The sequence below is a fragment of the Podarcis bocagei genome, assembly GCF_964188305.1.
Source record: "Podarcis bocagei genome assembly, chromosome: 1".
Lineage (NCBI taxonomy): Eukaryota > Metazoa > Chordata > Lepidosauria > Squamata > Lacertidae > Podarcis > Podarcis bocagei.
The window spans coordinates 32,061,133-32,087,548 of NC_138125.1; the positions used below are offsets into that span (position 1 = coordinate 32,061,133).

The window sequence follows — 26,416 nt, forward strand, 5'->3', positions numbered from 1 at the left end:
TGTAATTCAGTATCCAAGGGTAGGACCAGTATGCTTGGAGTAAGTTTGACATAATCAACCTCTTACATCACATTTTTAGAAGCACCGGGGACTTTCAGAAGTAACAAATGAAATATTCTTGAAACTCTAAACAGGGGAGAGAGGGATCTTCAGATTCAAAAGGAACTCGAATCTTCCATAATTCAGTCAATAGGTCTGTTTGGAGCATAGCCTCCAGGCCACTTCTGGAGTCTTCACACCTCAGAATTACTTTTCAAACAGTTTACTACCAAACCTTGGTCACAGACCAAATCAGTGGCCCCAAATATGTCTCCCTTTTCATTAGATTCAAGATTGAAAACTTTTTGTTTTCATTTCTCTGCTTCAGAGCAGTTATTTCATGAGCTTGATTTCATAAACTGAAACAGCACTAGAAAATACACCTATGATATGGTGCACCACCTCCACATACTAGGAACATTTATTATTTCTAATTCACTTATAGAACTTTCAAAAATACATGCACGCACACAATTTAGACAGGATTATTCTCTACTGAAGCAATGTATTCTTTTGAATAATTCAGGAAAAGGAAGATCCTATCCTGCACAAATAGTAATAAAAAGGTAAAGGTAAAGGACCCCTGACAGTTAAGTCCAGTCACAAACAACTCTGGGGTTGCGACGCTCATCTAGCTTTACTGGCCAAGGGAGCCGACATTTGTCCGCAGACAGTTTTTCTGGGTCATGTGGCCAACACGACTAAGCCGCTTCTGGCTAAACCAGAGCAGCACACGGAAACGCCGTTTACCTTTCGGCCGGAGCGGTACCTATTTATCTACCTGCACTTGGACGTGCTTTTGAACTGCTAGGTTGGCAAGAGCTGGGACCGAGCAACGGGAGCTCACCCCATCGCGGGGATTTGAACCGCCGACCTTCTGATCGGCAAGCCCAAGGCTCAGTGGTTTACACCACAGCACCACCCATGTCCCTACAAATAGTAATACCGTAGAGCTCAAATAAACTCTTGAAAAGGTAAAGAGGTTTAAAAAAAAGTGAAAACTCAACTTAAAAACTTGTGTAAATTCTGCCTTTCTTGCATTTCTACACATCCTCCCTCTCCACTGAGAACACACAAAAATGTTCAGGCTACAAGAGCAGAAGAGAAATCTGCCTGCCATCTCAGAAAATCTGCCTGCCATTGTCTTTCCCATTGGCCAAGTGCCTCAGTCAGTTGGCTTGCCTTGTTCCTAAGCAGATAGGGAAGACACTTCCCTTTTAGAAGACTTTCCATGGAAGAGAAAAGGGATTCTGAATTTTACTGTCAGAAAAAAATACAGCCCATTTTCAGCTGATACTGTTACCTAATCTGCACCATCTCAGCACTGAATACATATCAAAAGCTTATTCTCAGGTTTCATTGTGGAATCAATTGGAACCTCCCATCTATTATACCTGTTCAAACTGCAGCTACATTTCAGTCACTGCCTTGCAAACTAGTAATACAGTGGTACCTCGCAAGACGAATGCCTCGCAAGACAAAAGAGTTTTTCATTTTTTGAGTTGCTTCGCAAGACGAATTTCCCTATGGGCTTGCTTCGCAAGTCGAAAACGTCTTGCAAGTTTGTTTCCTTTTTCTTAAAACCGTTAATACCCAGGGTGCATTGCTTGAAGAGGTGCAGTTGCGACTTGACTTCAATGAGCAACTCATAGCACGCGGTGTGGTAGCCTTTTTTGAGGTTTTTGAAGACTTTTGTGATTTTTGAAGATTTTCCAAAACTTCTTTTGCAGCCATTTGGTAAGTTAAACTTTTACAACTGTTTTGGGGGTTTTTGGATTTTTGGGTTGGGGTGTTTGGAATTCAAGGACTTGATGATGGGGAGGGGTTTGCAAGAATCTGGAAGCTTGTGTGTTTTCTGAGAGGTTTGGTGCTTTTGAATTTTTTGGATGTGAAGCACTGATTTATTTTTGGGGGGTTTGCAAAGGTAGGAGCTGTGCTGCCATGGGGCCCAAGAAGACTGCTGCTGCAGAGGCCGGCGAGAGGAAGAAGGAGAAGGTTACGCTGGAAATGAAGAAGGAGATCATCCGGAAGCACGACGGTGGAATGCGTGTGACAGACCTCGCCAGGGAGTACGGGAGGAATCCATCGACCATCGGGACCATCCTGAAGATGAGGGAGAAGATCCTTGCGACTGATGTAGCCAAGGGAGTCACCAGGATCGTGAAGAACCACCCAGCTGTTCTGGAGGAGGTGGAGAAGGTGCTGCTCATCTGGTTAGAAGAGAAGCAGCGTGCAGGGGACACAGTGACTGAGGCCGTCATTTGTGAGAAGGCCAAGGCCTTGCACGCAGACCTCGTCCGGCAACAGCCAGGAACCTCAGACGAGCCAGAAGTCTTCAAGGCAAGCAGAGGCTGGTTTGACCGGTTCAAGACGAGATCTGGAATCCACAGCGTGGTCAGGCATGGAGAGGCTGCCAGTTCTGATGTTCCTGCGGCTGAAGACTTTGCGGACTTTGTGGCACCAGGTGACTCCGATGCACCAGAGTCAACAGTGGTGCAGGACATTGTTTCCTTGGGGAGGACCATGGGCCTGGAGGTCACAGAGGAGGACGTCAGCAAGCTGGTGGAGGAGCACGACCACGAGCTGACCACCCAGGAGCTGGTCGAACTGCAGGCAGAGGCTGCGCAGGAGCAGGCCTCGCTGGAAGAGGAGGAAGCAACTGAGGAACGGCTGTCCTCCAAAGAACTGAGGGACATTTGCCAGAAGTGGAAAGATGTGCAGGCTTTTGCACAGCGGCACCACCCTGACAAGGACCTGACACGTGACCTTGCGAACACTTTTGATACGAGGGTCATGTCGTTTTTCAGGGAGGTGCTGAAAAGGCGGATGAAGCAGCAGACCATGGACAGGTTCTTCAGCAAGAAGCAAAGAGTGGAAGAGGAACCTTCTTCAAGTTGTCCCCCAGAGTCTTAGAAAATGTATGTACAGTACACTTTGGTGATTTTTAAATGCTTTTCTGTCATGTTTAGAAACTTAAATTATTGTTCCTTCAATTTCTGAAATGCTCTTTAAAGTATGTGTGACTTTAAAGAGCACTTAATAAACTCTTTTTGTACCAAATTTGGCTTTGTTTGGACTTTTTTTGACCATAGGAACGCATTAATTGATTTTCAATGCATTCCTATGGGAAACCGTGCTTCGCAAGACGAAAAATTCGCAAGACAAAAAAACTCGTAGAACGAATTAATTTTGTCTTGCGAGGCACCACTGTATTGAAAAGCATTTACACACACTGTATTAGTATTCTCAGTCTAATGTTGTTAACTTACCTCACTGCCAAAGATGCAGGCCTGATGTCACCGGTGTGTGCTTGAAAGGCCCAAAATGAGTTTCCTTGGTTGAGAGGTGATCGGTAACTGGGAGAAGTTACATTTCCTCTGTTTATAGCTCCACTCATCAGATTCAAATTTGTTAACTAAAAACAAACAAGAAAAAAAGGGGAAGCACTTTAAGAGACTTGACAAAGTTTGGATTATAATATATTTGAGTGAAGGTATTTTCATTGTCTAACACAAGGGTGCTGTTGGACCACAACTCTCAGCATCCCTGACTACTGGCAATGCTGGCTGGGGTTATTGGGAATCAATAATACCTTGAAGGCCACAGGTGCCCAATCCCTGGTCCAACAGATACTGTCTCTATATGTTGATAGTCAGTGGGGTGAAGGGCAGGGTAGTGGAAAGGTAGTTGTATTTAAGTCTGGGAAGACCCTGGTTCAAATCTCCATTCATCCACAAAGCTTACTGGATGACTTTGAGCCGGGCACTGACTTTCAAGTTATCCTACCTCAGAGATTGGGCGGGGGGTGGGAGGCCATGTATGCTACCTTGAAATCCACTGAGAAAGGACGGGATGAAAATGCAACAACAAAAGAAAATATTTATAAATATGGCATCATTGTTCTTTGGCGTTTATCCCTTTCCTTTCATCACTGTAATGGTTAAGATGAATGACACAAATAGTCTATGAACCGAACTGTGTTTTCTTCGATTCTGATCCAACCCCACCCTGTCCCAAGAGCGCAGGACTTGTTGCAACATTATTCAAAACCAGAGCATAAAAACAAAAACAAAAGATAAAGCTCCCAAAGCATCAATAGAGTAAAGATAAGTCTTGTGTTAACAGACACCATGTTTTTGACCCACCTCTGCAATGCTTCATCTTAGATGAACCCCTGGAGAAAATAAAAAAATTCCCTAAGAGCCAAGTAGCTACAAATATTTCCTCTCAGCATTCTTCTGCCATTATAAAGACAGTAAGAGTTAGGTGGACTCTTGGTGAGATTCAGTATGTTTGAGGATAATCCACAACATTAAGACTCCAAAAGGACGATAGTGTGATTTTGAAGAGCACTCTCTCTCTCTCTCTCTCTCTCTCTCTCACTCTCACTCTCTCTCTCTCTACTGGGATATCCCTGCTAAACTCTTCTGACACCTTCTTACTTCTACTTTGTTGGTGCAAACATTCTGCCACCTATTGTGCAGCCGCTGTATCAACACATAAACGAAAGATGCAAACTTAACCAAAACCCAACTAGCAAGCTGTAGTAACATTCATTCATTCATTCATTCATTCATTCATTCATTCATTCAATTTATTTATTTATTTATTTATTTATTTATTTATTCTCTTTATCTTGCCCCAGGCAACCCAAATTTATATTACGAGATTATGAGTGGCTCTAATTGGAACTAGGAGATCAAAAAGTCAGCTCAGAAAATGCCCTGCCCAACTCCCGCTAAAACGTAACAAAAAACGCAAAGATTTTTTGAAAATCTGAAAGCAGCATTAAAATGTGCACTTTGCAAATGTAATCAAACTGAAGAATTTGTATTTTCATAGTGCAGAATTTGTGCATTTGTGGATGCACACAAGCCTGTAATGCATAAGATTTGATTTCCAGTAAAGAAGTGCTGCATGAAGACAGCTAAAATAAGATCTCTCCCACCAGCATCAATGGCCATTTAGTCAGCTGTTTCACCACTCTATCCTATTCCTCCCCATCTGTGCTACCTTGTTGCATTTTCCCTCCAATATCAAAACACCGTTTATTTTAAAGTTGTCTTTCCAAGTAAGGCAGGTGTGTAAACAGTTGAGTGCGGCGGGTAAGGACATTTCAAACATTCCATGTAGACAGGTGTTTAAATTACAGCAGAATTAAATACAGGCAATGGATTCAAAGGAGAGCACACAAGGCATATTTGAACCAGCCCACCAGCTTCGTTCATTTTGATAGTTACTCCTCCATGCCCTGATTTGTTTCAGCTGCTATAATTAGCCTGCCAGCTTGGTGGATTCCTTGGGTAGCCCGTAATACTTAAGCATCTGTACAGCAGCTCTGCTTTGAATTATCTGATAGTGACAGTCTTTCCCATTCAGTTAATGAACTTTCAGACTGTCATGGATATATGACGACATCACTCCCCCCCCCCTTCTTTTTTATTGAAAAAAATGCCAACAGGTCTTTTTAATTGTAATTCTTAAATCACAAATAAGGAACAAAGTAGAAAACTCCTGAACAAATGAAGGGTTTTTTTACTAGAAAAGTTGGGGGCGGGATGTAAGGAAGGGAAGGAAAACTGATTGCAGTGTTTCAGGCACATGAAATGAAAGAAACTATGATGATGATGATGATGATGATGATGATGAAGAAGAAGAAGAATAAATTATTTGTTATATGAAGGTCTTGAAAGGACTTTCAATACAGCAAGCTTTGGCAGTATGTTAATAATACAGAATATCATCCTAGTCTATCAAAAGTCTGGATAAAAGGGCAAGTCTTTAGCAGGTGCTGAAAAGATGTCAAAGAAGGCGCTGGCCAGCCCTTGCTTGGGAGAACAATCCATAGATGAAGAGCCACCACTGAAAAGTGCCTCTTCCTTGTCCCTGTCCTGCCCCCTCAGCCTCACTCATAGGAGGGACCCAGAGAGGGGCCTAAGATGAAGATCCAAGAGTCATAGAATCATAGAGTTGGAAGAGACCACAAGGGCCATCGAGTCCAACCCCCTGCCAAGCAGGAAACACCATCAGAGCACTCCTGACATATGGTTGTCAAGCCTCTGCTTAAAGACCTCCAAAGGAGGAGACTCCACCACACTCCTTGGCAGCAAATTCCACTGTCGAACAGCTCTTACTGTCAGGAAGTTCTTCCTAATGTTTAGGTGGAATCTTCTTTCTTGTAGTTTGGATCCATTGCTCCGTGTCCGCTTCTCTGGAGCAGCAGAAAACAACCTTTCTCCCTCCTCTATATGACATCCTTTTATATATTTGAACATGGCTATCATATCACCCCTTAACCTCCTCTTCTCCAGGCTAAACATGCCCAGCTCCCTTAGCCGTTCCTCATAAGGCTTTGTTTCCAGGCCTTTGACCATTTTGGTTGCCCTCCTCTGGACACGTTCCAGTTTGTCAGTGTCCTTCTTGAACTGTGGTGCCCAGAACTGGACACAGTACTCCAGGTGAGGTCTGACCAGAGCAGAATACAGTGGCACTATTACTTCCCTTGATCTAGATGCTATACGCCTATTGATGCAGCCCAGAACTGCATTGGCTTTTTTAGCTGCCGCGTCACACTGTTGACTCATGTCAAGTTTGTGGTCAACCAAGACTCCTAGATCCTTTTCATATGTAAAGGATGTGAAACGTCCAGGTAGGTTGATGTTGAAAGATGTATTCCAGATGATATTGGGGTCCTGACCTGTAACTGTCAAAACCTGCACTTTGAATTGGGCTCAGAAGCATAGAGGCAGCCAGTAAAGTTCAAACAGAATTGGTGTTATGTGGTCCGTTTGCCTCGAACTTGTCAACAGCTGGACATTCTGCATTAATTGAAGCTTCTGAACAGGTTTGCAAAAGCAGCCCCACATAAACACATTGCAACAATCCAACACTGATTGGTTTACAATCCAATTGGGCTGTAGTTTGGATTATAGTAGTCAAGTTATCCTTGTCTAGATACGGTCACAGTTAGGCAAACAGGCTAAGCTGATGTAAGGTACTCTGTGTCACCGAGAACCCTCAAACCCACATCCAGTGCTTCTCATCTCTCATGGCCAATCTTTCTATAGAAAGGCAAGTTAACATGAAGTGTATTTATGGCCAATAATGGGGGCAGGGGAGAGGGTATAACTGCACTAGTGCACTATTCCCTGGCCTTAAGACTTGTAGTATCTAATTGTGGATAGGGGGCGTCTTGGGGAGAAAAAAAGGCCATTCTGTTGTCGACTGAGGCTCATTTTCAGCCACACCCATACAGTACAGATCTACCCTTAGGCAAGTTCATTTCATGCATACATTTGTATTTACAACTATAAGCCAGAGGAAAATGAGAGCAGAGACTAAAGGGCTAGAGAGGTGTGAAATCTGTGTGTGTACCAAAGTTGATCTGGCTAAAGGCCCATGACATTCCTTCCCTGCTTGCTGAGCTTACCAGCTTACAGGATATGCACATGAATAAAAAGCATAAGTGTTCTAGTCTCCAGAAAACGTTCCAGACAAAGACCTGCCAAAGACATTCCTGGGAAACCTGACAAACTTGCAGATTCGTTTGTAGTTTCTCCAGCGTATGCATCCATTTAACAATAAAAAAAAGGAGTTTGTGCTGCAGTGGATGGTTACTTGCCTCTTGCTGGTACTGAAAAGTCAGGCTCTGAATTAAGTACTCTCAGCTTCAAAACTTCTCAGTGGGAGCTATTTCAATAGGGCATAGATGTGCCAAACGTTTGATGATCATGGAATAATCCTTCCCACAACAAAAGTTCCTTGAAGCTCAGCTTGGTTCAACTGGCGGCCTCCTTCAAATCACAAGGTCCATTCCAACTGCACAAAAGCTGCTGCAGCTGGAATACAGCAGGAATGGTGGTGCTCCAAAGACACCTTTCTTCTTGTAAAGCACTGGTCTGCAGCTGGTAGGTCATGACCTAGAAATGGGTCGTGCCCTGACTTCAGGTGGGTCATATTCACCAAGTTAAAAAGTCACAAAGTACAGAGAAGAAGAAAGACAGTGGGGAGGGTGTCAGGCAGGGAAGGAGAAACTTGGGGATCCCCACAATAAATAAAGTAAGTCTCAAGTTCCAGGTTGCAGGGAAAACCGCACTTGGGTCTGAAAACTTTGAAATTACTTTTCTAATGATAAATTTCCTAACATGAGACATCTTACTGAAGTTGCTGTAAGCCAGTATTAGTGGAATGACATGATTCAGCAAAGAAGAGTGACAAAAATGTAAAGCCAAAACAATGTAGAAGAAAACAGAGCACTTTGGGATGCCATTAAAAATGACTTGTCTCATCCAAGAGATTAAATCATTTTAGCATAAACTATGTTATTCACCTGCCTCCTTCATTTTACAGCCATTGGTCCAATCTCCACCCAGAATGTGCTGGTCAGACAAAATCACACTGTAAAACTACAGGTCAGGTTTTGAAATGGTGGGTACCTAGCAGAAGGCTGTTACTGTAAACCCACAGCAGTGGGTTATTTGCACTCCATATAGTTCTATGAGGAACAACCAGTTCCTCTAATTATCTCCCTACCAGAATGAAAACATGTGAATATTTTAAATACTTGTCTTTAACTGCTTTTTACTGATAATTTCATTGTTTCGTTCTTTCTGCAAACTCTGAGATCTTATTACAATCAAGCAGTATATAGATGTTGTGAAATAAAATAAAACTTGAAAGGAATATGTGCTCATCGTCCTAGGAATAGATCATCACATTTGCAGGAAACCTGGCTTCAACATTTGAGCACTGGCTGGCTTAGATAAGAAAGATACATCTCATTCCCTCACTTGGGTGGTCTGGTTTTATGCCTGTGATCAAACTCTCTGGAAGGAAGAGCTGGAACTGTTCTTAGTGATAGCCAGCCCTAAATTCTCACACATGGACAAGGGCAGCCAGTGCTCCTACTAAATTCTACCTTCTCTTTATCAAGTCATGTCAATTCAACACTGCCTATTTGCCATCTATGACCACCAAGCACAGCAGCTTGGAAGACAATAGGAACAGGCTACTGCTTCTTGCCCCCAACACATACATAAAAGTACCATAAATACCTTACACAGATCCGATACTGCAGCACAGCATATTGTACAGAAAGGATAGGTAATTAAAAAAAGAAAAGAATCTGCACCCCCAAATGCATATCACCTCAAGTCTTACTAAGGAAAAAGGGAGGCAGCTTATTAAACAGTTGTTGTTAATTAATGGAGTTAGTTTATTAAACAGTTGTTGTTGTTGTTGTTGTTGTTTGTTGTTGTTGTTAATTAAATTTTGAACCAAAATTTTTATTGGCTTTGACCAACTAGAGACCAGAAGACTAGGATCATTAATGAACAGTCTAGGACTCAAGCCAAAAACGATGAAACATTACTTCCAAACTGCTCAGTCACAACTACTTCAATAGCCTTCTATACAGAAAACCCTATCTTGTTTAAAAGGAGGAAAAATAGGAAATGGAAGGAGTGAAAAGAAGGAGAAGGAACAGACTCGTTAGCACAGAAAAACAGAACCAAGAGCACTTTAGCAGATCCACCACCAGTTCCAGGCAAGCAGACTAGCCTTCAGGAATGGTAACTTTTCCATATAAAGTTGCACATTCTTGTGGGCACCTAATTCCATAACCGCTACCAAATACCAGTGCTAAGCAATCGCCTTAGTTGCCTTTATTCCTATTTGTAATATAGTAACTTAGATCATGGTTAATTTCTACCTCTACAAGCAATATCTGCTTGACAGTTACAGGAATTTGACAGTGATAAAAATAACAGTGGTTGCAAAGCTTTGCTTGCTGTCTTACTTCTTGTTGTAATTAGGATCTCAGTCTTGGAAACTGTTTAATCACATAACAAGTATAACTACTACGCTGCTTCACCACACTAGAAAGGAGAACTCCCCCCACCCGAGAGTTGTGAAGATGCCACTGCTGCTGCTGCCTCACACCATCCCTTCTATTTTAGCTGCTACATCTATCCTCTCAAAAGAGTAGTTTCTTCATTTCCTCCAGAAGGATCCTTTGCCCAGACAGGGGAGATCCAAGGCTGTTTGAGCAAGTTGCCTGCTGCTTTAAAAAGATAGGTCCACCTATTGGGAAGGTCAGGTTGGTGTGTGGTAACTATAGGAGTTCTTTCTGCTCCTACTTCATCTGCATGAATGTAGGAGGAGGAGAGAGTAAATCAGCTCCCTGAAGCTTCCTGTGACCTGGCTAACCATACTAAATCATGGTGGAAAATAACCCTCTCCCTCCCTTATTCAGTTTCAACAGTTGGTAGACTCTCCTTCATCCACAGGTCCCAACTGTGCAAACAAACCTCAATAATTTTATTATTCGCTTTCATGACAGCAGAATTAAAGATCAGATATTTGGGTATTTCATCACAGTCTGCTCTACTATTGTTTTCTTTTGAGCTGTGCCTCTGGCAGAACTGCATCTACATTTTATATGTAATGCTTCCAGTATCCTCTGGTGTAAGTCTAATTCAAAAAGAAATTATTTCCCTACAACATTTTGCCCTTGACAAGACCCCTTACGGACCGAGAGAGAACCTAATGAGCGTTTTAAAGTGATGCGATCAGGTATTGCCCAAGATCCATTAAAAACCATTAACTAGCGAAAACATTCTGTCCAAGCTCTCTCTCACTCATGCACAGACTTCGTTCCATAGAAGACTGCTGCCACTGTACCTGCTGTGTAAGGAGACTGATGTGACTGGAAGGAGAGTACTTCCTGGCTGCCTGCTTCTCTGCCAGTCTCTGCAGTTCTGTTGTAACAAGACCATGACTGTACTGCTTGCTCTCAGAAGAGGAGTCATCCCCATCCTTGTTAACTCTGGCAGATCCACCACGCTGTTTGCTTGGGCTGTGATTCCTTGAATCTGCTAAAGATGGCGAAAAAAATTATGTTGCAAGACTTTGTAGTAGTCGGTAAAGAATCTGCCTTGTGTGTCTGAAAATGGCAAGAGACAAGCATCTGCACAACCAATTAGAACCACAGTGTTTTCTACAGAACCTACTGATATATTCTCCTCTGAATGGCTGTGTTGGAGTTTCTACTGTTAAAATTCTCTGGCTGATTCCAACTTCATACACCCTTCTTTGTGTACAAAACAGTTTAAATCTCCATTCTTTTTCTTTGTATCCAGAGAAGGTTTAATATGTTGACACCCATCTGTCTAAGGAGACAATGGAGTATGCCTCCAGGAATGAAGTCAAACATGCATTAGCAGCAGCAAAGTGATCTCCCCGGGGCACAAGCCTGGGCAGCTTGTATGGAGGTCCTGGGCTGCCCAGATGACAAGACCCCCCCCCCTCTCGGCCTCGCTGATGAGGTCCAAAGGAAAGCACAGTAAAACGTTTGGCACCAGCTTGGCTGCAGGACTTGCCAGAAGGAGGCATACAAGGCACCATCCAACAATCTTAGGGACTCCGCTCCTGATTTGTGTAGAGATTACTCCTTAGCCTTTTCTTCTCCCAAAGAAGAAGGCAGCAGAGGTTTAGGATCAGAGTTTTCCTTCTCCTAGATGGGCTGCCTTTCTAGGTTGATGAGCCCTGTCTGCCCTTCACTTCCACCTTCTTCACTACTGCATCCATTATTAGTCTTGTATGCTCAATCTGCAGGAGTGTGTCTTCACAGGCAGGGAAAGTCCCTAACTCACCAAGGGTTTGAGACCTAGACTTAGTTTAGCCGGCTAGTTGAATATGTTCCCAGTGTGTGGCTACTGTTGCATGCTGACAGATTCTAGGAGCCACAAGTGAGAGCTGTGTGCAGGGTGGGGACCAAAGGTAGACATACTACCACAGAAGGAGCACAAAGTGTCTCCCACCAGAGGTACTACGCCTCCCCTAACACCCCATACATCTGCCAGAACACTACATCCTACTTATAAAGGACAAATGATAGGAATAGGGAAAGTTAATTTTCTTGAAAAATGATGACTTGGAAAGTTGTAAAAACCGATAAGCAAAAAAATGAACCAAGAAAAAGTGTTCTGGTTTCTAAAGGAAGCCATGGCTAAATATTACCATATTTTAATGTGTATAAGACGCCCCCCATGTATAAGATGACCCAAAAACTAAGAAATCAATATTTTAATGACGGAGCGTGATCCATCGGCGCCAGGGGCGGGCATGCGCCCGCCAGAGTGATGCAGCAGCTCCGACCTGCAGGGCACCCTTGAGTTGTTGAGCAACAGGCAAGCATCAGAATTCCAGCAGCTTCTGCATGGCAGCCGCTGCTTCTTTTACCCCTGTTCATTCACCATCTGTGTATAGTCAAAAAAAATTCGACTAATTTGTTTTAGCAAAAAACATCATCTTATATATGGATAATAATAATAATAATAATAATAACAATAATAATAATAATAATTTATACCCCACCCAACTGGCTGGGCTTCCCCAGCTACTCTGGGCGGCTGCCAATATAATATTAAAAACACAATATATGGTACGTAGTGTAGCAGAGTTATATTTAGAAGACAAAGTTAAACCAGAAGAAAAATCAAAACTCTGAGAAAGCAGCTTCAAAGAAAAACCTACCGTTGGAAATTTTGAAGAGGTGAAAGACAGTAGTTTGATACAACAGAGTTAAGCTCACCAATACTACCACTGTGGGGTAGTATTGCCACTTCTTGGGAAATCTCAGTCTCATCTGAGCAGACTTTATCTGCATTTCTCAGCTTTGGCACCTATCCCTCAGGACTGCAAGCCTGAAACAGCTAAATCTAGCTAGAGCCTAACATCCCCTTCAACACCTAAAAGGTCACTGGGCCATTTGCAGTTCTATTGTCATCTCATCCTTGTCTAACAAAGCAGAGGTTCTCAAGTTTTTTTTACCCCCAAGGTCTACTTGAGAGGCTGATAATTACTGAGACACACCACTTACAAAATTGTGGTTCAGGGGCAGAATCAGTCCCTGTATGACAGCAGATGCAGGAAGAGCTGGCAATTACTGACATTACTTCCTACTGATATCGAATCCTTCATTGCTAAATTCTCTGCCACAATGTTTAGTAGTGAGGTCTCAAGTCCCCAGGGAGGGCACTTGAAAAGAGAGGAACCATCACAAAAATGTGAATGCAGGAAAGAAGTGCAGAATAGAACACCTAGAAATACCATTGTTAAGAAAAATGCTGCAGTACTATTTTGAAGTGAGAGAGTTGCAAGCCACCAACATGAAAAGCTACCAAACTTAGAAACTGACAAGGAAAAAGAAGCATTGTATGCAAGAAGCTCTCAGGTGCTAGTGGCCCAATTGGCAATTGAAAAGCACCAAGGGTGTGAGAATATGCCATACCAAAAATGGCACCAGTCTCCATATTTAAACCCTTCATGTGTATCATTAGTGACAAAGTTCTGGGACAGCTATATTGCCTGATAATGTGAGCAGAATAGCTACTTCACAGAACAAATACAGAAAAGAGCTATTAATCTGAGTCATCCATTCATACTTCAATGCAGGTTACTTTCTGTTGCTGCCCTACACTTTGCCCTAAGCAGTTTCACATGCGTAAACTTTAATCATCACTTCCTGGACTGCCGGGGATCACTGCCAAGCCATGTCATGTGCCAACAGCAGCTAGATTGGAGAGGCAAAATGATCCTATATTTCTGGAAGTTGCCATAATAATAATAATAATAATAATAATAATAATAATAATAATAATAATAATTTCACACATGTATTATTAATCTAGGACTTAACTAGAGGCCAATTTCTGAATCTGATTAGCTGTATTATTATTTTTAGCAAGCCATAAGTAAGTATTTCCCCAAATTTTGCTTGCATAGCCACATTCTGACCCACTGTACCAATTTGAGCTATTCTGAATACTGCTAGACAGTAACAATATTACAATACGGTGCCAGCTAAGCAGTCAGATATGGCTTACCCGCTTTTGCTGAAGCTGGTCGGGACAGTCTCTGGCTGTAGATCTGCAAAGCACTCTGAAAGGAAGAGAAGGGGCTGGCAGTGTAACTGCCAGACCGACAACGGTGTAAGCTTGCATTGTTTGAGGACAGGCGGGGTGTAATTTTTGCTGTGTTAGACCAGATGTCAGGTGCTGTGCTTTGGAGAGAAGGGGAAGGAGTCAGTCTAGAACCAGATGAAAAAGAGAGCCCTGGGCGATGATCAGGCACCTGTGCATTATCTGAGGCAGCAGGATGAGAGGATAGCTGGGAGTTGATGCTTTGTGGAAGGATGGCACTTGGAACAAAGGAAGACGTACTAAGGAGGCTGGGTTGCGGTGCATTCTGTTCATCTTCTGCCGAAGAGGGCATCCCTATTTTTTTTGTAAAAAAAGACATATCCAATCTGATCAGAACATTGAAGTAAAACACAAATCTAGTACAGTGGTACCTTGATTCTCAAACTTAATTCCTTCTGGAAGTTCGTTCCAAAACCAAAGCGTTCCAAAACCAAGGTGCACTTTCCCATAGAAAGTAATGCAAAATGGATTAATCCGTTCCAGACTTCTAAAAACAACCCCTAAAACAGCAATTTAACATGAATTTTACTATCTAACAAGACCATTATCCATAAAACAAAAACAATAATCATTGTACTGTACTATAAAATAAGTAAGACAGTATTGTAGATGATTAAAATTACAATTACAATTCTTTCTTACCTGCACTGATGATAGTCATTGTTTGGATGGGGGGCTTTTATCCATTTCCACAGTTACATAATCAATCAATTAAAAGCTGAACTGGTTCCACACAGTTACAAAAACAAATTAACCAAAAAAGCCTCAAAAACGAAAACGCAAAATAAAAAGCAAAAGCAAAAGTGCAAAACTTAATCCATTCCGGAGGTCCGCCTGACTTCCAAAATGTTCGAAAACCAAGGCGCATCTTCTGATTGGTGCAGGCGCCCTGGAAACAATAGCCAGCAGCCGCACGGGACATTCAGCTTCTGAAAAGCATTCAAAAACTGGAATACTTACTTCCGGGTGTTCAGCATTTGGGAACCAAGGCTTTTGAGTACCAAGGTGTTTGAGAACGAAGGTACCACTATATTCACAATTACGCTAGAGTAGCCTTTTACAAAATTGTGCAGTAGGACAATGGCTGAAATTCAACTGAGTTACTGACTGTGCGGAATGAGATCTGCTTGTGCTATGGGACTCCCCATCTTCCCCTACAAGTCCCACAAATCTGCTTTGGAAGGTTGAAGGAAAACCCATAACAAGTTTAGTGGGCCATGGGGAGGGTAGAAAAGTCTTGTTGCACAAGTAAACCTCATTGCCCCCCACATGCCCCACTTAGCGTTATATTGAATTCCATCTTATGTAAACAAAAGACATGAGATATTATACAAGGCAGACTACACAACCATTTTCCATAACATGCTTTTTCTACAACTGAATTTTTCAAATGAGTCTTATAAAATGATGACTATGCTCTAACTCAACTGCCTCTGAATACAAGTAGGGAGAGTGCTGCAGCATTCAGGTCCTGCCTACAAGCTTCCCATAGGCATATGGCTGAACAATGTGAGAACAAGATGCTGGACCAGGGCTGATAAGGAGTCCAGCAACATCTAAAGGGCCACAAGTTCTCTAACAGTGGACTTGAGTACCTTCCACTTGACTGATCCATTGTTACTGACACCGCAATGGAAATATAGCAAAGAATTCTGACCATGATTAACTCTAGATTACAGGTTTAGAATTTGGGAGGAAATGACAATTTTTAGCATGTCAGCTGGCTGATTATTCCGTTATAAATATTAATGTCAGTGGAAGATTTGTTAAGAAAGACCATTTATCGCTGTAAGGTAAAGGTACCCCTGCCCGTACGGGCCAGTCGTGTCCGACTCTAGGGTTGCGCGCCCATCTCGCTTAAGAGGCCGGGGGGCCAGCGCTGTCCGGAGACACTTCCAGGTCACGTGGCCAGCGTGACGAATCTGCTCTGGCGAGCCAGACCAGCGCAGCACACGGAAACTCTGTTTACCTTCCCGCTAGAAAGCGGTACCTATTTATCTACTTGCACTTGGGGGTGCTTTCGAACTGCTAGGTGGGCAGGAGCTGGGACCGAAAGATGGGAGCTCACCCCGCCGTGGGGATTCGAACCGCCAACCATGCGTTCGGCAAGCCCTAGGCGCTGAGGTTTTACCCACAGCGCCACCCGCGTCCCCCATTTATTGCTGTAGCCACCAATTATAAATGTGCCTGAATTCAAAAAGAAGCCATAAAATTCTGTCAGACTCTTAACATCCAGCACCTGTTCCTAATGTTATGTATTGCTAGTTTAGTCCTCTCCATTGTTCTCACTCACTGGATAGTCTGGTTGCTTTGAGTTGGTCACTTCTCAGTTTCTCTGCCACATTTTCCTTTTCCACTGGGATTTCAGGTTGCTGTTTTGCAGCTTCTTCCACTGTTTCTGGCTGATCTGAAATTAAGTTTGGAATTGGGGGCAGGGGTAGATTCCCAGTTATAATTCTGCTGGAGAACAGTATGCAACAAGGCTTTCCAATGTGTTACCCACCACTGTTTTTTAATATGGTAAATAACTTGACAGTATGTTACAAGCACAAATCCATTCCAGCACTGAAAATTATTGTCAATTTGGTATTTCCACACATCAGCTAGGGAGACTTATGTTTTTATATGCAGTGGAGAAAATTTATAAAATATGTAACTGCAGAAAGGAGGGGAGTGAAGCTGAAAGAAATGTAGATCGTTTTTGTATACATTTGTTCTTCTTTGTTAAGTGTATGTAAAATGAGAAAATGGGGGGGAGGGTAAAAAAAAATACTGCGCCTATGTTTCTCCATCTCTTTGTGGGAAGTAACAATGATAAGCAGCAAAAAGTATGCTCACTTTCTTTGGCCTTACCTTCCAACTGGCTGGTACTATTCTGTGTAACTCCAGGATTTGTTCCCAGGAAGACACTTGCTGACTTATTCTTGTGTGTGTAAAAAGTCAACACCTCCTCAAGATCACTTTCGCTAAGATGTGAAAAAAGTAGAAAAGGAGCAAGTGGCAAGCTTTTACAATGTGGTGACAGAACTGAAATAGATACAGAGAGACTCTTGAAGCATCAGCATTGCAGGGGGTAGACCAGATGACCCTTGGGGTCCCTTTCAACTCTACTCTGATTCTATGAAAGAGAGAGACACAGAAGGAAAAACTAACTGAAGACAACGATAGGTCAAATACCTCACCTGCTTCACTAATGAACAGATGGAGGAGCACAGGCTAACACCTGCTGCTCCCAACCTTTCTGCATTCGGCAGCACACGAGAGGGGAGTTTCTATGTGTGTAGAATTGTGCTCACATAAATCCCTTCACATGAACAGAAGCCCTACATAAAGGGTAGGGAATATCCAGGCCACAGGCCAATCTTGGCCAAGGCCATTTCCCCCAAACCACACCCACTTATCAAACAGCTTGATTGGTGAGAGTGTAGAATTCGATTCTGCATTGGCTTACAGGTGCCTGTTCTGACCTAGGAACAGGCGGCAGCAGCCAACGCAGCAGGATTTAACTCCCATTCATTGGATTATGAGCTCGATTCAAATTCTGCCCAGGGAACAGGCACCAGCAGCCACAGAAAGCTTCTTTCTCCCCTTCATCTCCCCTTCATTCTCCGCCATCACCACTTTGAGGAGCACAAGAAAGAAGCCTGCATTTCACAGGCTTTCCTTGGCTGCACATGCCTGTTACCATTGCAGAATTTATCTCCCACATATCAGCTGCCATGTGGCATTTAAAAATTGTGCTCATAGAAGAGGCCTATGCAGCTAAAGAAAGCCTCAAAATCCAGGTTTTTCCCACCTAGGGAGGGGTAAAAGAAGCATTTTGCCAGCCCCCAGTGCCTCCCAAACCACTGAGCATAGTGCCAACAACTCCTCCTCTGCTGCAGTTCAAGATACGAGAGCCTGACACAATTATTCCTGCTTTCAAGTAAATTCATACCTTGCCTTAGTAACAAATTTGTGAAAGCCTTCAGCATCTACCCCTTCCTCTTCATCCTCCTGATTCTTCATTAACTTTCTCTGAGCCATTTGATCTGTTTCCTGCAAATAAGTAAAATTAAGTAACCTCTCAAACCAGCCTTTCTGCACATAAAGGCTTCCTGTTGGGTCTATATTCTACGTAACTTCAAGGCTGGATTACTGCTATGCATTACAGGTGAGGCTTCCTTTAAGACGGTTTGGAAACTAGTGCAGAATTCAGTGACCAGACTGCTGACATGGAACAGTGTCCAATCATATACACTGATCAGATCTAGCTGCAATGGCTGCCAGTATATTGCTGAGTCCAGTCTAACCTGCTGGTTTTCACTTATAAAGCCTTATATGGCTTAGGATCCCAATAGTTTATGAACACCTCCTCTGACAGGAGCCTACCTGGACCCTGAGATTATAATCAGAGGTTTTTCTGCAAGTCCACGCTCCAAGAGAAGTTTGGAGTGTGGCACAGAGAGTGGGCCTTTTGGCCCCCTCCCTATGGAATGCTTTCTCCAGGGAGACTCACCTGTGCCAAAATCTTTTCAGAAATAGGCAAACACTTTTCTGTTTTCCTAGCATTTGACCACCTGCGCTGTTATCGTAGCTATTTTTAATCTTTTGCTGATTACAACTGTGTAGGGAGGAATTCTGCTTTCCATTTTTATAATCGATATATACCTATTTTTGTGTTCTTAGAAAAAGTTTTGGGATCTGCATTGAATTAATTTCCTATAAGCTGCTTAGAAACTCTATAGTAGAAAGTGTTTGATAAATATAACAACAACAACAACAACAACAACAACAACAACAACAACAACACTGCTGCATTACGTAACACTTTGGGTGCTTTCAGGAAGAGTACTTGGATGGAGGATACACAAGACCTCCACTTGGTGAACGTGACACTCCTAAGCCACACGGGGACTATACTGATCTTTAGGCTGACCTGTGACCAGAGAAATCAGCAGTGTCACTACAAGCAGTACAGTGACATTTCCAAATGCTCCTCTGTAAAAATGTCCAATGTGCTTCTGTGCTAGAAAGGTTATCTTTTAAACAAGACCTCAGTGAATATTCCATGATATCTTCTCCTGCACTTCAAAAACTCCAAAACATGATCTGTTAGTTCAGGTAGCCAGTGATAGCTTCTCAAATGCACTTGTTGCAGCATGGCTGTGCCTGAGGCACAGGACTGAAGACAATATTCTTACCACTGGAATGTAACTTCATGGTAACAGACTTCAGTAACAAGATGAGTTTTGCTTATCTTGCTCAAGACAAGGAGCTTTTATTCAAAATGTATATACAGTTATCTCAGTTGAGTGAAATAAATTTGTCTTGAGTCCAAATTGTGAAATAAACACATCTGTGCCTCAAGACGTTTAGTAGCTTAAACATTTGTTTCTTAAAATCCTAACTATCTGTTCTTGCTGCAATAAATCATGTATGGTTATAAGCTGATTTACCATCTACTGTGTATCTTTATAATACAAATGTACCCCCAAAAAATCCTGATTGTGGAAATAATTCTAATACTTTGAAAATATAAAAATGCAAATTATTCTGCACTACCCAGATGCTGGGTATTAACTATTCAATACAGTAAAAGCTAATTCATTCTTTGGTACAAAAAGTACCAAGTATAAATGGCAAAACACACATAATGCACATGTTGGATTTACCTGAGGAGCAGGAGGAGAGAGGGGCTGTTTCACTGTAAAATGCACCTACACAATTCACAACTGACAGGGCTGAGAATGCATTTTGCCATTTGACCGTGGGCAAGATATACCGTATTTTTCGGACCATAACACGCAGTTTCTTTCCCCTAAAAGACAAAGGGAAATGTGTGTGCGTGTTATGGAGCGAATGCAGGCGGAGGAGCGCAGCGTGTCTGCCTCCTTGCCCCTCTAGGCTTTCCAGCAGCCTGTTCTCCTCTCCTCCCTCGCTGGGAAGCCAGCAAAACAGCTGAGGGCAGCGTGTCTGCCTCCTTGCCCCTCTAGGCTTTCCAGCAGCCTGTTCTCCTCTCCTCCCTCGCTGGGAAGCCAGCAAAACAGCTGAGGGCAGCGTGTCTGCCTCCTTGCCCCTCTAGGCTTTCCAGCAGCCTGTTCTCCTCTCCTCCCTCGCTGGGAAGCCAGCAAAACAGCTGAGGGCAGCGTGTCTGCCTCCTTGCCCCTCTAGGCTTTCCAGCAGCCTGTTCTCCTCTCCTCCCTCGCTGGGAAGCCCGCAAAACAGCTGAGGGCAGCGTGTCTGCCTCCTTGCCCCTCTAGGCTTTCCAGCAGCCTGTTCTCCTCTCCTCCCTCGCTGGGAAGCCAGCAAAACAGCTGAGGGCAGCGTGTCTGCCTCCTTGCCCCTCTAGGCTTTCCAGCAGCCTGTTCTCCTCTCCTCCCTCGCTGGGAAGCCCGCAAAACAGCTGAGGGCAGCGTGTCTGCCTGCTTGCCTGCTCTATGGCTTTTTGGGGAGGTGGGAGAAGAGAGGCAGCTTGGAAGCCGGCAACAGCTGAGCGCTTGCAAAAGTCAAGGTCGGAAAAGGAAGACAGCCTCTCTTTCTCAGTGTCTGCCTGCTCTATGGCTCTCCCTTACACACATGTAAGCAGCTCTTACTCTGCTTTCTTTACAATGAGCCGGAAGGAGGGACAAAGAGGGCATCCCCTTCTGTCCATCCCCCAGCACCTCACCGGTAAATTCAAACAAAGCAGCTTACAAGGCTCGTGTCCCTGCGTCTCCTCCTCTTTCTGCTCTCATTCGAGGCAAGGCAGCTGCACAAATGTGAGTTCCCCCTCTCTCTTCCTTCCCTCCCTCCCTCTTCCAACTTCAAACAATATTGGGGGGCAGCCAGGTAAGCCCCACCTCACATACCACAATGGGGATTAGGGGATGACTCCCTCAAATATTTAATGGGGGGGAGGCACCTAGGCCCATAGGAATTGGCTGCTTTTCCTAGGACAAATGTGAGCTCTCCCTCCCTCTTCCAACTTCAATAAAATATGGGGGGGCAGGTACAGGTAAGCCCCATCTCACAGACTGCAATGATCTCAAGACAAAGTGCATGCACACTGGTACCTTATATGAATGGCAATGCCCATCAGCATGGGGGGAGGATGACTCCCTCAAATATTAATGGGGGGGAAGGCACCTAGGCCTATAGGAATTGGCTGCTTTTCCTAGGACAAATGTGAGCTCTCCCTCCCTCTTCCAACTTCAATAAAATATGGGGGGGGCAGGTACAGGTAAGCCCCATCTCACAGACTGCAATGATCTCAAGACAAAGTGCATGCACACTGGTACCTTATATGAATGGCAATGCCCATCAGCATGGGGGGAGGATGACTCCCTCAAATATTAATGGGGGGGAAGGCACCTAGGCCTATAGGAATTGGCTGCTTTTCCTAGGACAAATGTGAGCTCTCCCTCCCTCTTCCAACTTCAATAAAATATGGGGGGGGCAGGTACAGGTAAGCCCCATCTCACAGACTGCAATGATCTCAAGACAAAGTGCATGCACACTGGTACCTTATATGAATGGCAATGCCCATCAGCATGGGGGGAGGATGACTCCCTCAAATATTAATGGGGGGGAAGGCACCTAGGCCTATAGGAGTTGGCTGCTTTGCCTAGGAGAAATGTGAGCTCCCCTCCCCTCTTCCTTCGTCACTGTATTGGAGATACCATACATTACTGACAGTTCCTTCATCATTTTCTTGCAGAGAACTGTATTTTCTTGCAGAAAACCTCCCCCGTTCTGATAAGGATGATAAAGCAAAGAAGACTAGCATATAAGATTCCTTTTAAACTAGAGGTAGTGAAATATGCTAAGGAGCATGGAAACAGAGCAGCAGAGAGACATTTTGGGCCACCTCCAACAGAAAGAATGATAAGAGATTGGAGGAAACAGGAGGATCAGCTGCAAAAAGCAGATAAAAATAAGCACACTTTTCGTGGACATGCTGCAAAGTGGCCACAGTTGGACGTGGCCATGAAAGAATGGATCACACATCACCGGAATAATGGCATCACAGTCTCCACAAAAATGATAATATATGAAGCCAAACGCATTGCTTTAGAGAAAGGCATTCATGATTTTACTGGCTCACCATCATGGTGCTACAGATTTATGAAGCGATGTGGCCTTGCTATGCGCACGAAAACTAGAATTGCACAAAAAATGCCAGAAGAATATGAATCAAAGATTCTGTCTTTTCATAAATTTGTAATTGATGCTAGGAAGAGAAATGGATTTGAAATTGGCCAGATTGGGAATATGGATGAAGTCCCGCTAACCTTTGATGTGCCATCTAATAGGACTGTGGATCTGAAAGGTGCCAAAACTATTGCTGTGAAAACCTCCGGACATGAGAAAACCCATTACACGGTTGTGTTGTCTTGCTGTGCAGACGGCACCAAATTGCCACCCATGTTAATTTTCAAAAGGAAAACATTTCCAAAAGAAGTGATTCCACGAGGAATTGTTGTACATGTTCATGAGAAAGGATGGATGGACGAAAATGGAATGAGAGTATGGGTTGAAAAAGTGTGGTCCAAACGTCCTGGAGGGCTTTTGAAAAAACCTGCCTTATTAGTTCTGGACCAGTTTAGAGCACATATTAGCGAAAGTACAAAAAAGTGTTTTAAAGAAGCGAAGACTCATCTAGCTGTAATTCCTGGAGGTCTTACCAGCCAGTTGCAACCTCTCGACGTTTCCATCAACAAGCCATTTAAGGTCTTTATGCGAGAAGAGTGGAACAAATGGATGGCTGCTGGTAATCATGATCTAACACCCACTGGACGAATGAAGAGGCCCACTATCACTCAAGTTTGTGAATGGGTGAAAACATCATGGCACTCGGTGAAGGAGGAAATCGTTGCACAGTCATTCAAGAAATGTGGCATTAGCAATGGTTTGGATTCAAAAGAAGATGACATTTTATATGAAGATGGCGAAGAAAGTGATGCCAGTGATTGTGAGGAGCTGAACTTCATAAATTCTGACTCTGACACTGATGAGTTCTTGGGGTTCACAGAAGACTAGAAGAGTACTCGAACTGTTAATGACAGTGATGATGGTTCTTAATGCCACTGTTGACTGCTGTTCACTTTACATGGTTGTAATATGATTCTGATATACCGGTTGTTTAATAAATAGTTTAGTACAACATTTGATTCAGAATATTTTTTTTCTTGTTTTCCTCCTCTAAAAACTATGTGCGTGTTATGGTTAGGTGCGTGTTATGGTCCGAAAAATACGGTAAATGTAGGTTCCTGCACTTCATTATGAAGAAACAGGGAAAGCGAAAGCTCAAAAACAAAAGCTTCTGCTTATCCTGTAATATCAGAAACAGAATTTGAGAATTTCACAATACCATCTGTGAGCTCCAGAAGTTCATGGATCACCCGTAGGTAACATGCAAAAAGATTCTACTCAATCATTACAGTAGGACAGAAAGCAGGAATATGAATGACTCATGCTTCTGCTTTCCCTCCTTCTCTGAAACATTTGGGCCAACCCTAGAAGCAATAAAACAAAACAAGGAGTGTTGCTCTAGATCATCTGCATAAATCCTCTGCTGTGTTAGAACTGAGCTGGCACATGCCATACTCACCCTATTATAGCAGATGATGAATTCACCTAGCTGGTGAGCCAAGATGCGCCTACGGTCAAACAGGGCCAGGCGCCGACTCGGGAGCAGCATTCTCAAAGACTGTTGAAGATTATTGGCTGCTCGCTTTAAAAAGCGAACAACCAGTTCCTGCCACCAAGAAAAAAATCAAAGAGTGAGCCCATTTGTTTATCTTCATATACATCACTCTACTAGAAACGATTTTCAAAGTGTGTTTGAGTTGAGGATAAGAGAAATTGGGTTGCAAAAAGTCAATAAATAAAAGTAAGCTCATTGACAAAAAGGTGCAAAGCAAAAGCCTTGGGATTCTAACATAATCTATGATTGCTGAAAATAACTGCAGACAAAAGTGCATCCCTCTAAGGATAGCAGGCTTTCAAATAAAACTCTGACCATTTAGATTATTGTCACCTTCATGCATCTCTGGCACCACCTCTGGTCACTCTCTATGCTCTGTGCCTTGCACCAACTTTGTCTCAAAAAACCACACCAATCCCTCCTACTATGCCATCAGCCAATGGCAGGGAGAACTACCCTCACTTTAAAGTGAGTGCTAGAGCAAGACGCCTGCTGTGAGTGTTTAGTTTCAAACATATTCTGTCTCCACTCTGGATTTACTTTTGGTTAGGTGCCCTGCTAGCATGCAAGTAAACTGCTTCATAGCCAAAGCGTTGAATTTCACAGCTCGCCTCTCACTAGCATTATATTAGGCTGGTTTGATCTGTTATTTTAAACATTATTTTTCACAGCATAGCAGACAAAGCAGCTCTCAGAGAACCAGTTTCAATTTTCCACTTGGAAAGAGCAAGGGTAACATTTTCCACTGAGGCACACTGATTATTCCCAATTCCTGACATAAGGGTTTTAATCTATGAGCTAGATTGGCTCTCTACCCATACGGGATTTTCACAGTGTCTCCATGTGGGCTGCCAGCTGAGGGCAAGGACTAGAAATGTGGACTGAAGTCAATAAGCACTGTAAGGCAACTGCCTCAGATAGAGTATAATGATTTAGCTACTGTCTGGGGAAACCGGCAGACAACTCAAAGTCATACCTGGAAACCGATTGACATACAGAGAGCTTAAGCTAAGAAGTGGGCTTCAGGGAGGCTATGCATAGCATAAAAAAATAAAATAAAATAAAATAAAATAAAATATGGCAATAACAGGTGGCCATCACTTCAGCAATATTCAAAAATGCTTCTTCTACCCTGGAGTCCAAAGTACACCTCTTCTACCTGCTCTGCACACCAACAGTCTACATTGGTTCAGAGAGGAGTTCAAGTCATTTCAGTAACAGAGGCAGGATGTGTTACAGCATCTAGCTGTTTAGCTCAAGCTGTTGGGAATCAGCTTCACACTAACTGTAATTCAGGAACATAGAGTAAGATGATGGGAATAAGCTTCACACTAACTGTAATTCAGGAACGTGGAGTAAGATGAGCTGGGCTCCTCCCTGAAAGGAGCAGGGCAAGCAAACAATTTCTTACCATCTGCTCATCCTCTTTGGCAGCCCAGGCAGGATTATGGACCTGATCTCCAGCCTCTTTCATCAGGCGCAGCTGCACACGTTGCAGATAGGCAGAGAAAGCCCTGCGAGCCTGAACTTTGCTGTAGAAACAGAGAAGCACAGACAGCAGTCAGAAGTACAGATAAACAGCTTTGTTTTTCGACAAAGAACCCCTCAGTACACAGGGCAAAGGACCATTTTACAATCTTGGCCAGCATCTATGGCAACAGAATTTGCTGCTGGCAGTCCATTTTAGAAAATGAAGTTAAAACTCTAGCTCAGTGGATTAGCTAAGAATAGAGAGCAAAGGAAAAGGTAGAACTAACAAGCAAATCATGTACTGTGTCACCAGTATGGATTTCTCTACCCCTACCTAAACACTGGCAATGGAAGTTCTCTATTGAACCATTAGAACACCCTACCTCATTCTCACTGCTTCTTATCAACACTGTCTTCACTTTTGCCCACCAGCAGGCAAATAGAATAAGCCAAATGGAAAAGTATACAAACTATTTTAGTATTCTGTATAGCATCTGGTACACTTGGGGCACTAAATGAATGCTGGGCATCAATGGTAGCATCCATCCATCGGCCTAGGGAAAATTAAGAGGCCAAAGCATATGTTTTATGAAGCAATTCCTCTACAAAATAAAAACCAGGGGTGTAGTACAAAAACATGCCTTTTCACAAGCGGACAAGGACTCTGGTTTACATGCTTGTCCTCATATGTGCCACAATGATAGACAAATAAATCTCATGAAAACTCCTACCTTAGATTACTGTTCTCCTGTAAAACCTGTAGCAAATTAAATGGAAGCTCAGTATCTTTTGGCATTGGTTCCGTTTTGGCTTGAAGAAGCAGAGCTTCACGGACAGGTTTCTGTTCAGACTCCTTTGACAACTTTTCCTTTTTGGGATGCTCCACCTGTTCTGGCAACTCTGGCTTAAATTTCACCTGCATGTTCCTAAGAGAGCCAGCTGTTTCTTCCCGAGGTATCTCCAGTTCTTCATCTTCCTCCACTATCTCCTCCTCTTCTTCACACTCCATTTCTGACTTGAGGACAAAGTCAGTTGACTGTGAAGTCCCTGTCAAAAACAGATGTCCAGTTCTCAACATTTTAGGATAAGTAAAGTAAGGCAGAAAAAATTAGGCTCTCATATGCACCATGTGTACTCCTAGAATACATGCTAGCAACTGATCACCAATACAGGAAATATCTGGTGTACACAGTCTTTTTTCTTTTAGACCAAATATGGTCAAGATCTACACATGGCAAGAGAAGCTAACCACCATTTA

The 26,416-nt window shown here is 43.2% G+C and overlaps 2 protein-coding genes across 5 annotated transcripts in view; one reads left to right on the forward strand and one right to left on the reverse strand.

Annotated features, from left to right (window-relative positions):
• The window catches only part of TTLL5 (tubulin tyrosine ligase like 5), a 116,094-nt gene that overhangs the window by 40,896 nt on the left and 48,782 nt on the right, over nt 1-26,416 (reverse strand). For 3 of the 4 annotated variants that reach the window (XM_081172414.1, XM_081172413.1, XM_081172411.1), the window contains exons 23-31: nt 25,890-26,205; nt 25,100-25,220; nt 23,593-23,739; nt 17,959-18,059; nt 16,875-16,987; nt 16,315-16,428; nt 13,926-14,315; nt 10,720-10,913; nt 3,309-3,454 (exon numbers count right to left, since the gene is read on the reverse strand). In XM_081172414.1, the coding sequence (XP_081028540.1) occupies nt 3,309-3,454; nt 10,720-10,913; nt 13,926-14,315; nt 16,315-16,428; nt 16,875-16,987; nt 17,959-18,059; nt 23,593-23,739; nt 25,100-25,220; nt 25,890-26,205 (1,642 nt within the window). The remainder of the gene's footprint in view (nt 1-3,308; nt 3,455-10,719; nt 10,914-13,925; nt 14,316-16,314; nt 16,429-16,874; nt 16,988-17,958; nt 18,060-23,592; nt 23,740-25,099; nt 25,221-25,889; nt 26,206-26,416) is intronic. The other variant, XM_081172412.1, reaches the window with a different exon arrangement.
• On the forward strand, nt 1,729-3,006 carry LOC308575593 (uncharacterized protein). The gene is made up of 3 exons (XM_081174344.1): nt 1,729-1,776; nt 1,964-2,455; nt 2,504-3,006. Exons 2-3 carry the CDS (start codon nt 1,981-1,983, stop codon nt 2,950-2,952), a joined length of 924 nt encoding a protein of 307 aa, XP_081030470.1. The 5' UTR covers nt 1,729-1,776; nt 1,964-1,980; the 3' UTR covers nt 2,953-3,006.